The sequence below is a fragment of the Salmo salar genome, chromosome ssa10, assembly GCF_905237065.1.
Source record: "Salmo salar chromosome ssa10, Ssal_v3.1, whole genome shotgun sequence".
Taxonomy (NCBI): Eukaryota; Metazoa; Chordata; class Actinopteri; order Salmoniformes; family Salmonidae; genus Salmo; species Salmo salar.
The window spans coordinates 63,957,210-63,972,346 of record NC_059451.1 but is presented as its reverse complement, the minus strand read 5'-3'; the positions used below and the strand labels follow the sequence as shown (position 1 = coordinate 63,972,346).

At 43.7% G+C, this 15,137-nt stretch overlaps 1 protein-coding gene across 6 annotated transcripts in view; it reads right to left on the bottom strand.

The window, feature by feature from the left end:
* Positions 1-15,137, bottom strand: part of nap1l4a (nucleosome assembly protein 1-like 4a) — a 73,644-nt gene that overhangs the window by 42,378 nt on the left and 16,129 nt on the right. For all 6 annotated transcript variants that reach the window (XM_045688021.1, XM_014123850.2, XM_045688020.1 and 3 more), the window contains exons 4-8: positions 11,434-11,578; positions 7,356-7,442; positions 1,668-1,799; positions 1,432-1,503; positions 1,011-1,150 (exon numbers count right to left, since the gene is read on the bottom strand). In XM_045688021.1, coding sequence (XP_045543977.1) covers positions 1,011-1,150; positions 1,432-1,503; positions 1,668-1,799; positions 7,356-7,442; positions 11,434-11,578 — 576 coding nt within the window. The remainder of the gene's footprint in view (positions 1-1,010; positions 1,151-1,431; positions 1,504-1,667; positions 1,800-7,355; positions 7,443-11,433; positions 11,579-15,137) is intronic.

The window sequence follows — 15,137 nt, the reverse complement described above, 5'->3', positions numbered from 1 at the left end:
AAATATGAACTTGATTGAACAAAACATGCATGTATTGTATAACATAATGTCCTAGGAGTGTCATCTGATGAAGATCAAAGGTTAGTGCTGCATTTAGCTGTGGTTTTGGTTTTTGTGACATATAGGCTTGCTTTGAAAATGGCTGTGTGTGTGTGATTATTTTTGGCAGGGTACTCTCCTGACATAATCTAATGTTTTGCTTTCGCTGTAAAGCCTTTTTGAAATAGGACAGTGTGGTTAGATTAACGAGAGTTGTCTTTAAAATGGTGTAAAATAGTACACCAAAATGTTTGAGAAATTGAAGTTATAGCATTTACGCAAGCGTCCCACCTTGCCCACGGAGGTTAAAATAATCCTTTTAACACCCCCCCCCCAAAAAAAAGATATAGATGTACGATTGTAAAGTGGTTGTTCCACTGGATATCATAAGGTGATTGCACCAATTTGTAAGTCGCTCTGGATAAGAGCGTCTGCTAAATGACGTGAAAGTAAATGTAGAACCCACCTCCACAGGCTTAGACAGTTATGGGTTAATCTATGTGCGGGAAAACGTCCCTTGAGGTTTTGGTTTATTATTGTCACAATACCATGATACACAATTTTCCATGGCAAAAAAGAAAAACACTTAACTCTATGGTCTTTTAAACAGAGATATGACATGTAACAGATGAGCGATGCGTTACAATGCACTCAGAGTAGATGCGCATTAAACAGCTACAACTTGATAGCTGCGGGTCTGGAAACAGCTGGGAAGTTAAGCCTAGCATTTCAATTAGTTGTTGCAGAAATTGACCCGGTATTGCCATTCACTTCGTGCATTGCTGACTACCTTTAAGAACCTGTCATGTAAAATATGTGCAATAGCTTAGAAAATATAGACATTTGACTCTTGATGGAAACATTATTTGTTTACAACATTAGGACCGCTTTACTGAGGAAATGTTTTGTTTCCTTGCTATGAGTATTGAGACAGAGAATCGTGATAATCTCCTAATGTCATTGACCCTCACCCTTCACAGTCGATAATTTCCGGGCCCTCAAATGAGAAGGGTTCATCGTCATCAGGCTCCGACTTCATCTTGTAGACTTTAGAGAGCACAGCGTTGTTGAAGAAGCCGTTTGGCTCAAAGTGGAACTCTAGTGTGAAACTCTGCCAAGGGGAAACAATAGAGGGACAAATTACTAAATTACACAGACAATACCTTCACAAAAACCACTGTCTCACACACACAGAAGTCATTTGATCAGCTATGTGATCAGTTTATTGTACGAAATGTATTCATTCTATGAATAAAGGGATGTGATCTGAAAAAAACAAGTCAGAAGAGGAACTCAATTATCAATATCAACTTTCTATGTTCAGACACAGATAAAGGATTCAATGATGGAAAAAAAGATGGATCCCAGACTCAGTTGGATTGTAATACCTACCATAGGTTGTCCAGGCTCAGAGAACTTGACTTGGATGTCCTGAAGGTGCTTCAGGATAGGCTCATCGTGTTCCTGATGGGACAGAAACTGCTTCAATGCAGTACTCCACTCCAATGTGTTTACATTGTAGCATATCATTCAGATGTAGCATATCACTCACCACTCCGCTGTGTGTGCGCTAGTTAGGAGAGAAATCACACACTGACTAGGCCCCACATGAAAGTAAGACAGTCTACCTGCAGCATGTCACTAAGCATGTCCACGCTCTTGAAGATGGTGAGCCAGAACTCAGGTATGCCTTTGGGGTCTTCCTCTGGGGCGGCATCCTCTTTCTTCTCCTCAACAGCAGCCTTCTTCTTCAGCTCCTCCTACAGGCAGACAATTGTTACAACACTTTGATTTCTCATGTATTCCCCATCCGTGCATGTACTATGCAATTGTCAGTTACCAACAGTTGTGCTGGAGAGCTATCCTTTTGTTCAAGTGCAGCACATTTTAACCTCTTGACGGTCGCCTAGGATAGGGGGCGCTAAAGCGATTTTTGAAAAAAAAATCGTGCCCATTTTAAACGGCCTCCTACTCAAACTCAGAAGCTAGGATATGCATATAATTAATACTTGTGGATAGAAAACACCCTAAAGTTTCTAAAACTGTTTGAATGGTGTCTGTGAGTATAACAGAACTCATATGGCAGTCAAAACCCCGAGACCGATCGTAACAGGATGTGGAATTCTGAATTGCGGACTCAACTTCACCACTTTGCATGTAATTCACACAGTGAGCTATGGTTCATTGAGCACTTCCTATTGCTTCCACTAGATGTCCCCAGTCTTTACAAAGTGGTTTGAGTCTCCTACTGTGAAAACTGACTGAATGACACGCTGTGGAACGTGGTCACACGGAGAGGGCCATCACCATTATGACGCCGGCGCCCCTGGCTACCCTCCCCTTTCGAAACGTTTTGAAAGACAATGCAATCTTCCCCCTTGAATCTTATTGGAGCTCTGGTTGAAAAAGGCCCTAAAGATTTATGTTATACAACGTTTGACATGAACGAACCTAAATAAAAAAAAAATGCATTTTTTCGAAAGAGGTGTCCCGCGCACGACGGAAGTTTAGGAGCAGCCTTCAGAACGCGCTAACAAGAACAACTCCTAATGTTGAACTAATGTCGAACTCCTACTGCTCTCTCTTCGTCTGCCCATGTGTTCTCGCATACCCCTAGAGCATCGAGCCAGCGGGGTGGTGGCACTGGAATCCTCATCTCTCCCAAGTGGACATTCTCTCTTTCTCCCCTGACCCATCTGTCTATCTCCTCATTTGAATTCCATGCTGTCACAGTTACCAGCCCTTTCAAGCTTAACATCCTTATCATTTATCGCCCTCCAGGTTCCCTTGGAGAGTTCATCAATGAGCTTGACGCCTTGATAAGTTCCTTTCCTGAGGATGGCTCACCTCTCACAGTTCTGGGTGACTTTAACCTCCCCACGTCTACCTTTGACTCATTCCTCTCTGCCTCCTTCTTTCCACTCCTCTCCTCTTTTGACCTCACCCTCTCACCTTCCCCCCTACTCACAAGGCAGGCAATACGCTTGACCTCATCTTTACTAGATGCTGTTCTTCCACTAATCTCATTGCTACTCCCCTCCAAATCTCCGACCACTACCTTGTATCCTTTTCCCTCTTGCTCTCATCCAACACTTCTCACTCTGCCCCTACTCTGATGGTATTGCGCCGTCCCAACCTTCGCTCTCTCTCTCCCGCTACTCTCTCCTCTTCCATCCTATCATCTCTTCCCTCTGCTCAAACCTTCTCCAACCCATCTCCTGATTCTGCCTCCTCAACCCTCCTCTCCTCCCTTTCTGCATCCTTTGATTTTCTCTGTCCCCTATCCTCCAGGCCGGCTCGGTCCTCCCTCCTGCTCCGTGGCTCGACGACTCACTACGAGCTCACAGAACAAGGCTCCGGGCAGCCGAGCGGAAATGGAGGAAAACTCGCCTCCCTGCGGACCTGGCATCCTTTCACTCACTCCTCTCTACATTCTCCTCTTCTGTCTCTGCTGCTAAAGCCACTTTCTACCACTCTAAATTCCAAGCATCTGCCTCTAACCCTAGGAAGCTCTTTGCTACCTTCTCCTCCCTCCTGAATCCTCCTCCCCCCCCCTCCTCCCTCTCTGCAGATGACTTCGTCAACCATTTTGAAAAGAAGGTTGACGATATCCGATCCTCGTTTGCTAAGTCAAACGACACCGCTGGTCCTGCTCACACTGCCCTACCCTGTGCTTTGACCTCTTTCTCCCCTCTCTCTCCAGATGAAATCTCGCGTCTTGTGACGGCCGGCCGCCCAACAACCTGCCCACTTGACCCTATCCCCTCCTCTCTTCTCCAGACCATTTCCGGAGACCTTCTCCCCTTCCTCACCTCGCTCATCAACTCATCCTTGACCGCTGGCTACGTCCCTTCCGTCTTCAAGAGAGCGAGAGTTGCACCCCTTCTGAAAAAACCTACACTCGATCCCTCCGATGTCAACAACTACAGACCAGTATCCCTTCTTTCTTTTCTCTCCAAAACTCTTGAACGTGCCATCCTTGGCCAGCTCTCCTGCTATCTCTCTCAGAATGACCTTCTTGATCCTAATCAGTCAGGTTTAAAGACTGGGCATTCAACTGAGACTGTTCTTCTCTGTGTCACGGAGGCTCTCCGCACTGCTAAAGCTAACTCTCTCTCCTCTGCTCTCATCCTTCTAGACCTATCTGCTGCCTTTGATACTGTGAAGCATCAGATCCTCCTCTCCACCCTCTCCGAGTTGGGCATCTCCGGCGCGGCCCACGCTTGGATTGCGTCCTACCTGACAGGTCGCTCCTACCAGGTGGCGTGGCGAGAATCTGTCTCCGCACCATGCGCTCTCACCACTGGTGTCCCCCAGGGCTCTGTTCTAGGCCCTCTCCTATTCTCGCTATACACCAAGTCACTTGGCTCTGTCATATCCTCACATGGTCTCTCCTATCATTGCTATGCAGACGACACACAATTAATCTTCTCCTTTCCCCCTTCTGATAACCAGGCGCCGAATCGCATCTCTGCATGTCTGTCAGACATATCAGTGTGGATGACGGATCACCAGCTCAAGCTGAACCTCGGCAAGACGGAGCTGCTCTTCCTCCCGGGGAAGAACTGCCCGTTCCATGATCTCGCCATCACGGTTGACAACTCCCTTGTGTCCTCCTCCCAGAGTGCTAAGAACCTTGGCGTGATCCTGGACAACAACCTGTCGTTCTCCACTAACATCAAGGCGGTGACCCGATCCTGTAGGTTCATGCTCTACAACATTCGCAGAGTACGACCCTGCCTCACACAGGAAGCGGCGCAGGTCCTAATCCAGGCACTTGTCATCTCCCGTCTGGATTACTGCAACTCGCTGTTGGCTGGGCTCCCTGCCTGTGCCATTAAACCCCTACAACTCATCCAGAACGCCGCAGCCCGTCTGGTGTTCAACCTTCCCAAGTTCTCTCACGTCACCCCGCTCCTCCGCTCTCTCCACTGGCTTCCAGTTGAAGCTCGCATCCGCTACAAGACCATGGTGATTGCCTACGGAGCTGTGAAGGGAACGGCACCTCCATACCTTCAGGCTCTGATCAGGCCCTACACCCAAACAAGGGCACTGCGTTCATCCACCACTGGCCTGCTGGCCCCCCTACCTCTAAGGAAGCACAGTTCCCGCTCAGCCCAGTCAAAACTGTTCGCTTCTCTGGCACCCCAATGGTGGAACAAGCTCCCTCACGACGCCAGGACAGCGGAGTCAATCACCACCTTCCGGAGACACCTGAAACCCCACCTCTTTAAGGAATACCTAGGATAGGATAAAGTAATCCTTCTAACCCCCCCCTTAAAAGATTTAGATGCACTATTGTAAAGTGGTTGTTCCACTGGATATCATAAGGTGAATGCACCATTTTGTAAGTCGCTCTGGATAAGAGCGTCTGCTAAATGACTTAAATGTAATGTAATGTAACAAGCTATTGGAATATAAAGGATTAATTTTTTCGAATGAAAATACATTTGTTGTGGACCTGGGATTCCTAGAAGTGCTTTCTGATGAAGATGATCAAAGGTAAGGGATTATTGACAATAGTATACAAGATTAGATTTGATATGTGATTGTTCCAAGATGGCGCTGACCTGTATTGCTAGCCTATTTTTCTTAGTATCGCATCCCCTTTTATCGCAAAGTGTGATTACCCAGTAAAGTTATTTTTAAATCTGGCATTACAGGTGCTTTCAAGAGATATTCATCTATAAATCTTAGAATGACAATATTACATTTTGAAAATGTTTTCGAATAGTAATTTAGTAAATTGTAGGGCTGTTTCACCGGAGGCATTTGAGGGAAAATAGTTAGTCAACGTCACGCGCCGATGTAAAATGCTGTTTTTATATGTAAATATGAACTTTATCGAACAAAAGAATACATGCATTGTGTAACATGATGTCCTAGGTGTGTCATCTGATGAAGATTGTCAAAGGTTAGTGCTGCATTTAGCTGTCATAATGGTGATGGCCCTCTCCGTGTGACCACGTTCCACAGCGTCTCATTCATTCAGTTTTAACAGTAGGAGACTCAAACCACTTTGTAAAGACTGGGGACATCTAGTGGAAGCAATAGGAAGTGCTCAATGAACCATAGCTCACGGTGTGATTAATAGGCAACATGATGAAGTTGAGTTCGCAATTCAGAATTCCACTTCCTGTTACGATCTGTCTCGGGGTTTTGACTGCCATATGAGTTCTGTTATACTCACAGACACCATTCAAACAGTTTTAGAAACTTTAGGGTGTTTTCTATCCACAAGTATTAATTATATGCATATCCTAGCTTCTGAGTTTGAGTAGGAGGCCGTTTAAAATGGGCACAATTTTTTTTTCAAAAATCGCTTTAGCGCCCCCTATCCTAGGGGAACGCCAAGAGGTTAAGGCTCTTGGAGCAGGTACATACAAATCATCCAACAAGATGCTGAACCAGGCTCAAAGTAAATAATAAATATAAAGATTGAAGATCAGTCTGACTAGCCCCAGGACTCCGAACACCACCAACTAACCCCTGCAGAGACAGGCAGCCATCTTACTCTCCCATAAGGCACCAGGTGACAGGAAACACTTGTAATTGAATGCACGTTGTCAACTAAGCCAATAAACACCTCTACAGTTAAGTTACTATAACCTGTACGATACAGACATATTTTGAATACTTTGAAAGAGCTGGACTAGAACAGAAACTTTCCCTCAATTAGGAATGGTGTGTCCCTTCTTAATAAGCAAACTATGGTCACCTGTGTGCTTGGTGGCCATGCCCCTCCATATTCTACAAGACAGATCTCACACACAAACATTTGTAAGTACTGCTTTAGACTGGCAAATAGTACTGCTTTAGACTAGCAACAAACTTTATCCGATTTACTTCTCATGTCTTCTGTAATTTATATTCAATGTTTAGTAATGATTTAAACTAGATCTAACACAATATACCATAATGAATATTTGTTGAGGTGACCAAGCACCATGTATAATTTGAAATGGGAGTAATGAGGAAGAACAGAGTTAGCTTTCTCATTTGGAACTGTTAAGTTCATGTTTTAAGTATCCCTATATTTCTGTTATTACGGGGCTATCACTCAGTCAAGAGTGCGCCTGCGCAGGAAATTAGTTTGTGGATGGACCTAGCCGTGAGTGTAATGGCTACCTTGTAGTGTGTTCATACAGTATAGTAAACTTTGTTAAACTGGAACCTTGTCGTTGTGTCATTTCGAGTTAACAGGAACAGAATTGTATACTCTGGTTCCTAGTTTGAAGGTTTCATCTGAACTGAGCTGTGACTGGCTACAAGGCATTTGAGGGGCATGATACATTTGAGCCAATCAGTTCACTAACCGCTAGCTCTTCCTCCTCCTCTCTGTCGTTGTGCCACTCACAGTCTTCGTCTGTGGGTTCCACTGTGGCTGTCACCACGTCTCGTCTCTGTGGGTAGAACACACACACACATATTCAAAAAACAAATAAAAAAATAAAATGGGGTGACTGGCAACAGCATACACTAACTTTTTAAAAGAGCCAACCACTATTAACTACTAGGGATGTGACAAAGTGACAATTTATCGGTTTTCCATTAAAATAAGAAATGTATTAAAATCAACGTGAATTCACAATGTAGCGGCATTGGTGCCAGTAATTGTTAAAGTCTCATGGTGCATCCCTTTCAGATGGTTAAACATTGCAACTCCATTCCACCTCGCAAAGTTGGCATTTCCTTCTCATTTAACTTCTCAAAAGTATTGCCATACAGATATTTCTCTGCCATTTTCCCAATTGTTAAAGACGATGACTTAGCGGTGGAGTCGACTCTAAAATAATTTATTCCTCGACTCCTTGCACGCCGACTCCCGGTGTTGACTCCCATTTCTGTGTGTCAAGATTAGATTGCACTAGGAACCGATTTAAGATTAAGTATTTTTGGATTTACTATCAGTACAGGTAGGTCAGCCACCAGGCACACAGTCATAACCGTGCACTAGTCCCATCTATCAGTACAGGCAGGTCTGCCACCAGGCATACAGTCATAACCGTGCACTAGGCCCATCTATCAGTAAAGGCAGGTCGGCCACCAGGCATATAGTCTGAACCGTGCACTAGGCCTGTCTATCGGCAATCAAAAGCCGTATCTCGCAATGAAAAGCTGTATCTTGTAATGTCTCGCAACTTCAGCAAAGCGGGGCCAATCAATGAATAGACTAGGACATTCTACACGCAATAGATCAAAGACTGAGAAAGAGCAGGGGTGTGTAATCATTAGTCCAAACATTTGTAAAACAGAAACTAAAACGAGTTTCTATTGGACAAAAATCAGGTAGGTCCCTCCCCATTTCATTGTTTGCTTCCGTTTAAGAAACATTTTGTAACAGGATCAGCATAATGAATATGCCCCCCAGGCAGTGTTTCCACTAGCCACTAAATTGAAAAGCCGATAAATAAAAAATGGTGGCGGTATATTATCCGGGAGGAGAAAAAAAATCGAATTGAGAAATAATGAATATTAGCCTATTCATTGATGGAAATACTAGTCAAATACATTTGACTGGTCATGCTTAGTCTACAGGTTATTTTGTGAAATTAAATTGGCACGTGTGTAAGCTACAGTATATTCATCTTATTTATCACACCCATACCAGCATACAGATTCAGAGCCTTTAAGCGGAAAAAAAATCAGATTGAGATGCAGCAGCAGCTCAAACATCAACAGAATTAATCAGCACGTCACACAACACTTTGCAATGAGCTGGAGGCAGTATGCATTTTCAAACCTGAACTTTTAATACGAGGCATGTCTTACCTTGTTTCAAATTAGACCATTAGATTTTTCTACATTTCAAGCTGATATTAACATCACATTGGCTGCAATGAACTTGAAACATTGCATCAACTATTCTAGGCCCTCAGTTTCCATAATAGTGAGCTCCTGACAGACATCTGTATTTGCGCAAGGGATAAGAAGTAACCAGGTATTTTAAGACATTTCTACAGGATCAGAGAATAAAATGTTTCCCCTTTCATGTCGAGGCTCGGTGGTTATCAAAAGAGAGAGCGCTGGAAATATTTTTCAAATACATTGAGGAACTATTGTCATTCTCAACGGACGAAAAAAAAAAAGTTGTTTACTTGCTGTTTGAGGTGAAATGTTTTCTTTAAGAAGCTACACAGCTCATTAGGAATAGCAAGTTTAGACAGAAATACTATCAGACATGCCCAAATGGGCACATTTCTACATTTGCGCTCAGGCCAGGTAGCCTAGGCCTACTTCTATGTGTACACAGGCACACGTCCTTACGCAACATAGAAAGGAACGCTCCAAACAAAAAGACAATGAATAAATTAAGAACTCCTAAATGGAATGAAATAAACCAAAACTTGCTTCTCACAAGTGTAGCATGGGTTTGTGAGCTCCGCAAACAAAATGTCCAATCTGACAATGAGAAGAGTAAACTAATAATAAATTGAATGCATTAACAGAAAATAGCGTAACCAAACATTGCAGATTATAAACAAATGGAGATTAAGGGTAAATGTACTACTGGTGATATTACAGTGCCTTCGGAAAGTATTCAGTTCTTGACTTTTTCCACGTTTTTCCACGTTAAGGCCTTATTCTAAAATGGATTCAATTGTTTCCCACCCCTCATTAACCTACACACAATACCCCATAATGACAAAGCAAAAACAGGTTATACATTTTTGCTAATTTATAAAAAATAAACTTAAATCACTTTTACATACATTTTTCAGCATTTACTCAGGACTTTGTTGAAGCACCTTTGGCAGTGATTACAGCATTGAGTCGTCTTGGGTATGATGCCACAAGCTTGGCACACCTGTATTTGGGGAGTTTCTCCCCTTCTGCTCTGCAGAGCCTCTCAAGCGCTGTCAGGTTGGATGGGGAGCGTCGCTGCATAGCTATTTTCAGGTCCCTCCAGAGATGCTCTGGCTGGGCACTCAAGGACATTCAGACTTGTCCCCAAGCCACTCCCACGTTGTCTTGGCTGTGTGCTTAGGGTCGTTGTCCTGTTGGAAGGTGAACTGTCGCCACAGTCTGAGGTCCTGAGCAGGTTTTCATCAAGGATCTCTACTTTGCACAGTTCATATTATCTTAGATCTTGACTAGTCTTCCAGTCCCTGCTGCTGAAAAACCTCCCCACAGCATGATGCTGCCACCACCATGCTTCACCGCAGGGATGGTGCCAGGTTTCCTCCACATGTGACACTTGACATTCAGGCCCAAGAGTTCAATCTTGTTATCATCAGATCAGAGAAACTTGTTTCTCATGGTCAGAGTCCTTTGGTGCCTTTTGCAAACTCCAAGCTGGATGTCATGTGCCTTTTACTGAGGAGTGGCTTCCATCTGGCCACTCCACCATAAAGGGTTGATTGGTGGAGTGCTGCAGAGATGGATGTCCTTCTGGAAGGTTCTCCCATCTCCACAGAGGAACTCTGTCAGTGACCGTCGGGTTCTTGGTCACCTCCCTGACCAAGGCCCTTCTCCCCCGATTGATCAGTTTGGCCGGGCAGCCAGCTCTAGGAAGAGTCTTGGTGGTTCCAAACTTCTTCCATTTGGGAATGATGGAGGCCACTGTGTTCTTGGGGACCTTCAATGCTGCAGAAATATGTTAGTACCCTTCCCCAAATCTGTGCCTCGACCCAATCCTGTCTTGAAGGTCTACAGACAATTCCTTCGACCTCATGGCTTGGTTTTTGCTCTGACATGCACTGTCAACTGTGGGACCTTATATAGACAGGTGTGTGCCTTTCCAAATCATGTCCAATGAATTTAATTTACCACAGGTGGACTCCAAGTTTTAGATACATCTCAAGGATGATTAATGGAAACATGAGGCACTTGAGCTCAATTTCAAGACTAATAGCAAAGGGTCAGAATACTTATGTAAATCAAGGTGTTTTTTTATTATTAATATATTTGCAAAAAAAATAGCTTTGTCATTATGGGGTATTATGTGTAGATTACTGAGTTTATATATATTTTTAATCAATTCTAGTATCAAGATGTAAAGTAACAAAATCTGGACAAAGTCAAGGGCTCTGAATACTTTCAGAAGGCATTATACGTAAATGGCAGCTGCAACTTCATTTGGTCGCTATAAATTATAACCGGTTGTCCGAAGAGCACCTGTTTTCATACTTGATACCAAAGCAGCGCGCCCTCTTTTTTGCATTGAGTAGTGAGTCACTGTTGGAAGAGTCCACCTCTTACCCTTCCTGTGGGGCGTCATTATCTAAAAGTGGTTTCCTGTCGTTAGTCTGTACAAATTGTTAAGAAATTCCTAGTATATGTCCTTCATTTGCTTTCACTATTCCTGTTATTAGCTCAGTGCATAGGAGAGGAAAGGGCACAAGAAGAGGAAGCCACAGAGGTAGCACCTGTAGTCGTGGGGTGTGACTGTACCTTGTCGAAGAGGGGCTGGTAGAGGCCAGCGTACTTCCTCTCCAGCTCATGGACTTCCTCATAGAACTTTGCTTCTATGTTGGCACATTGCACCTGTAGCTTCTTCAGGGCGTAGACTCGCCTCTTCACAGCCTTAGGGAGCAGGCTGGGGAAGAGCGGGAGAGGCATAATCATACACACTCATCACAAAATGGTAAATCCAAATAGCAAAGTGAACAAGTGCACACATAAGGAGAAAGGACAGATTGAGTGAATATACAACATCCCAGAACCATGCATGTCTAAAATAAAGTATAGTAGCATGTATCTATGAGGGCAATTCTGTGGGAAAGTCAATCGGAGCATGGAAAATAAAGTTTGTCATTTATAAATGGGGCTGTGTCAACAAAGTCTCTCAGAGAAGAAAATTGGTTGTAAGTGCTCAGAATATACATTTGACTTGGGGGTTCAAATCAAAAGCAATGCATGAAGCCTCTTTAGTCATAAGATTCCTACCTAGTCAGATATTTAGGAGACCTCATGAGCTGTCCTAACCAGTTAAACGTTACATTTATTTAACTAGGCAAGTCAGTTAAGAACTAATTCTTATCTACAATGACGGCCTCCCCGGCCAAACCCGGACGACGCTGGGCCAATTGTGCGCCGCCCTATGGGACTCTCAATCACGGTCCGTTGTGATACAGCCTCGATTCGAACCAGGGACTGTAGTGACGCCTCTTGCATTGAGATGCAGTGCCTTAGGCCCGCTGCACCACTCAGAAACCCATTATCCAGTAATAACCGTATTTTTTTCTGATATTTGCATAATTAAGTGCAATTAAATTTGGACTGTACAGGATATTTGTTATACATCTCACATCCGTACAGCATACAGATCGAGCCTTTGAGTGGAAAATCTGTCACAGCACAAGAGCTGCTGCTGGAGCATGTTGTGCTTTCAAGACAACTGGGAAGTCTGAAAAATACAGAGGTAAAAACATGACGTATTCAGGTTGATAAGTCGGAGCTCTAGAAAAGAGGCCCCGAGTTGTATTTCCGAGTTCGACTAACATTCAAAAGAATTTCTCCCCAGTTGTCTTGAACTCACAAGTCATAAGTCTGAGATTTCAGAGTTGCCAGTTCAGTCGTTTTCAACACGGCGTCAAACGGCAACAGAAGGCAGGCTTCATCAGCGCGTCACACAACACTTTACAGTGAGATGGAGGCAGTATGCATTTTCAAAACATACACTTCATTGTTTGAAACGTGAACGTTTTAATACGAGGCATGTCTTACCTTGCTTCCAAGCAGCCTATTAGATCATTCTTCTAAAATTCTAATGGACAGTTTCATCTATCACATCAAACTGCTCACATGTGCACTGATATTTTGACAGTGGTTTCCCGCTAATAGCACGAAGAGTCGCAAGTAGCCTACTGCCTTGTGCACATTGCTGCGCTTATAATGTATAGAAATAATGGTTTGTCAACGTTAAGCTAAATGTTCTCATCTGCTGCATCAGACATTGCTTTTTAATGTCATTTTATTTTAAATTTTATGTAGCCTAGGCATACTGGTTGTAGAAATTTGGGATCTATCGTCCCGCAACTGTCCCAGAGTGTTTGGAATAGGTAATTTCTTTCGACAAGCTGACAAATAGAACTTTTAAACTTTTCTACTATTCGTCTTGTTGGCCGAGGAAAAGTAAATGTAGACAGTTATTCTGAAATGTTCAAAGTGCACATCAGAATTCGGTAAGGACTGCACATCATTGCAATCTCGACTTGCATGTTCTGTTAATATGAATGACCGTATTCAAAATGTGATTTCTGTCATTCTGAGCACTGTGGGTGGACGCCCTACAGGTTACATACCCAATGCATACGGGTCCAGTAAATCTCTAAAATGTCTGGTCAATTAAACGTTACATTAGCTGGCTAGCCATTTCAAATAATGACCATACACTATACAAAAAAAGTATGTGGACACCCTTTGAAATTAGTGGATTTGACTATTTCAGCCACACCGGTTGCAGACCAGCATAAACAATTGAGCACACAGCCATGCAATCTCCAGGCAAACATTGGCAGTAGAATGGCCTCACTGAAGAGCTCAGTGACTTTCAACATGGAACCATCATAGGATGCCACCTTTCCAACAAATCAGTTCGTCAAATTTCTGCCCTGCTGTTATTATGAAGTGGAAACATCTAGCAGCAACAACAGCTCAGCTGCAAAGTGGTAAGCCACACAAGTTCACAGAACGGGAGCGCAACACTCAGAGTTCCAAACTGCCTCTGGAAGCAACGTCAGCACAAGAAGTGTTCATCGGGAGATTCATGAAATGGGTTCCGATGGCCGAGCAGCCACACACAAGCCCAAGTTCACCATGCACAATTCAAAGCGTTGGCTGGTGTGGTGTAAAGCTCGCCGCCATTGGACTACAGAGCAGTGGAAACGCGTTCTCTGGAGTGATGAATCACGCTTCACCATCTAGCAGTCCAACAGACAAATCTGGATTTGGAGGAGGCCAAGAGAGCGCAACCTGCCCCAATGCATAGTGCCAACTGTAAAGTTTGGTGGAGGAGTGTAAAGTTCCAGTGAAGGGAAATCTTAACACTACAGCATACATTCTAAACGATTCTGTGCTTCCAACTTCGTGACAACAGTGTGAGGAAGGTCCTGTTTCAGCAATGCCCCCATGCACAAAGCGAGGTCCAAATAGAAATGGTTTGTCAAGATCGGTGTGGAAGAACTTGTTTGGCCTGCAGAGCCCTGACCTCAACCCCATCGAACACCATTCATGAATTGAACGCCGACTACGAGCAAGGCCTAAACGCCCAATATCAGTGCCCGACCGCACTAATGCTCGTGGCTGAATGGAAGCAAGTCCCCGGCCATGTTCCAACACCTAGTGGAAAGTCTTCCTAGAAGCGTGGAGGCTGTTATAGAAGCAAAGGGGGGACCAACTCCATATTAATGCCCATGATTTTGGAATGGGATGGTCAACGAGCAGATGTCCATATACTTTCAAGCTCTAAATAGCAGCATACCTGTTGGCTTTTGGTCGTTGTACCTAGGGTTGCAAAATTCTGGAAACTTTCAATAAACTCCCTAGGTTTCCCAAAATCCCAGTTGGAGGTTTTCCAAGAATCAGGAGGGAATAAACAGGAAATCCATAATTCTCCAACCAGGATTTATGGAAAACCAGGGAATTTTTAGAAAGTTTCCAGAATTTTTGCAACCCTAGTTGTAGCCTCTTTCATTTCACCTTTAATTATGTCATTTTAATTCCATCTTCCATCGATTAGATCTCTTAACTGGCTTTACGACCAGCGGAGCATCAATTGCAACTGCCTCTCCACAGCAAGCACATTGAAAGGATCAGAAAGCATGCCATTTTTTGCAAACTTTTCCAGATCATCAATATTTTATGTTTTGATTTCTAAGACATTCTCAGGTTTATAGGCCTATCACATCAAAATAAATAGATTTATTGTGATGGTGTAGGCTATATTACATGGATTTATTCAACTTTCTAAAATGTAGATGTTCCAAAGCACAGCAGCAGCAGCTTGTACGCGTATAAGCGCGGTGATGCTAAACACCTTTACGTTAGGTAACGGTCAATTACAGTCTGTTGCATGACAATTACCGACTGACAAAATTTCATGACCACCACAGCCTAGGCACCCCCTACTATAGACACACATCAAAAGTTTGGTT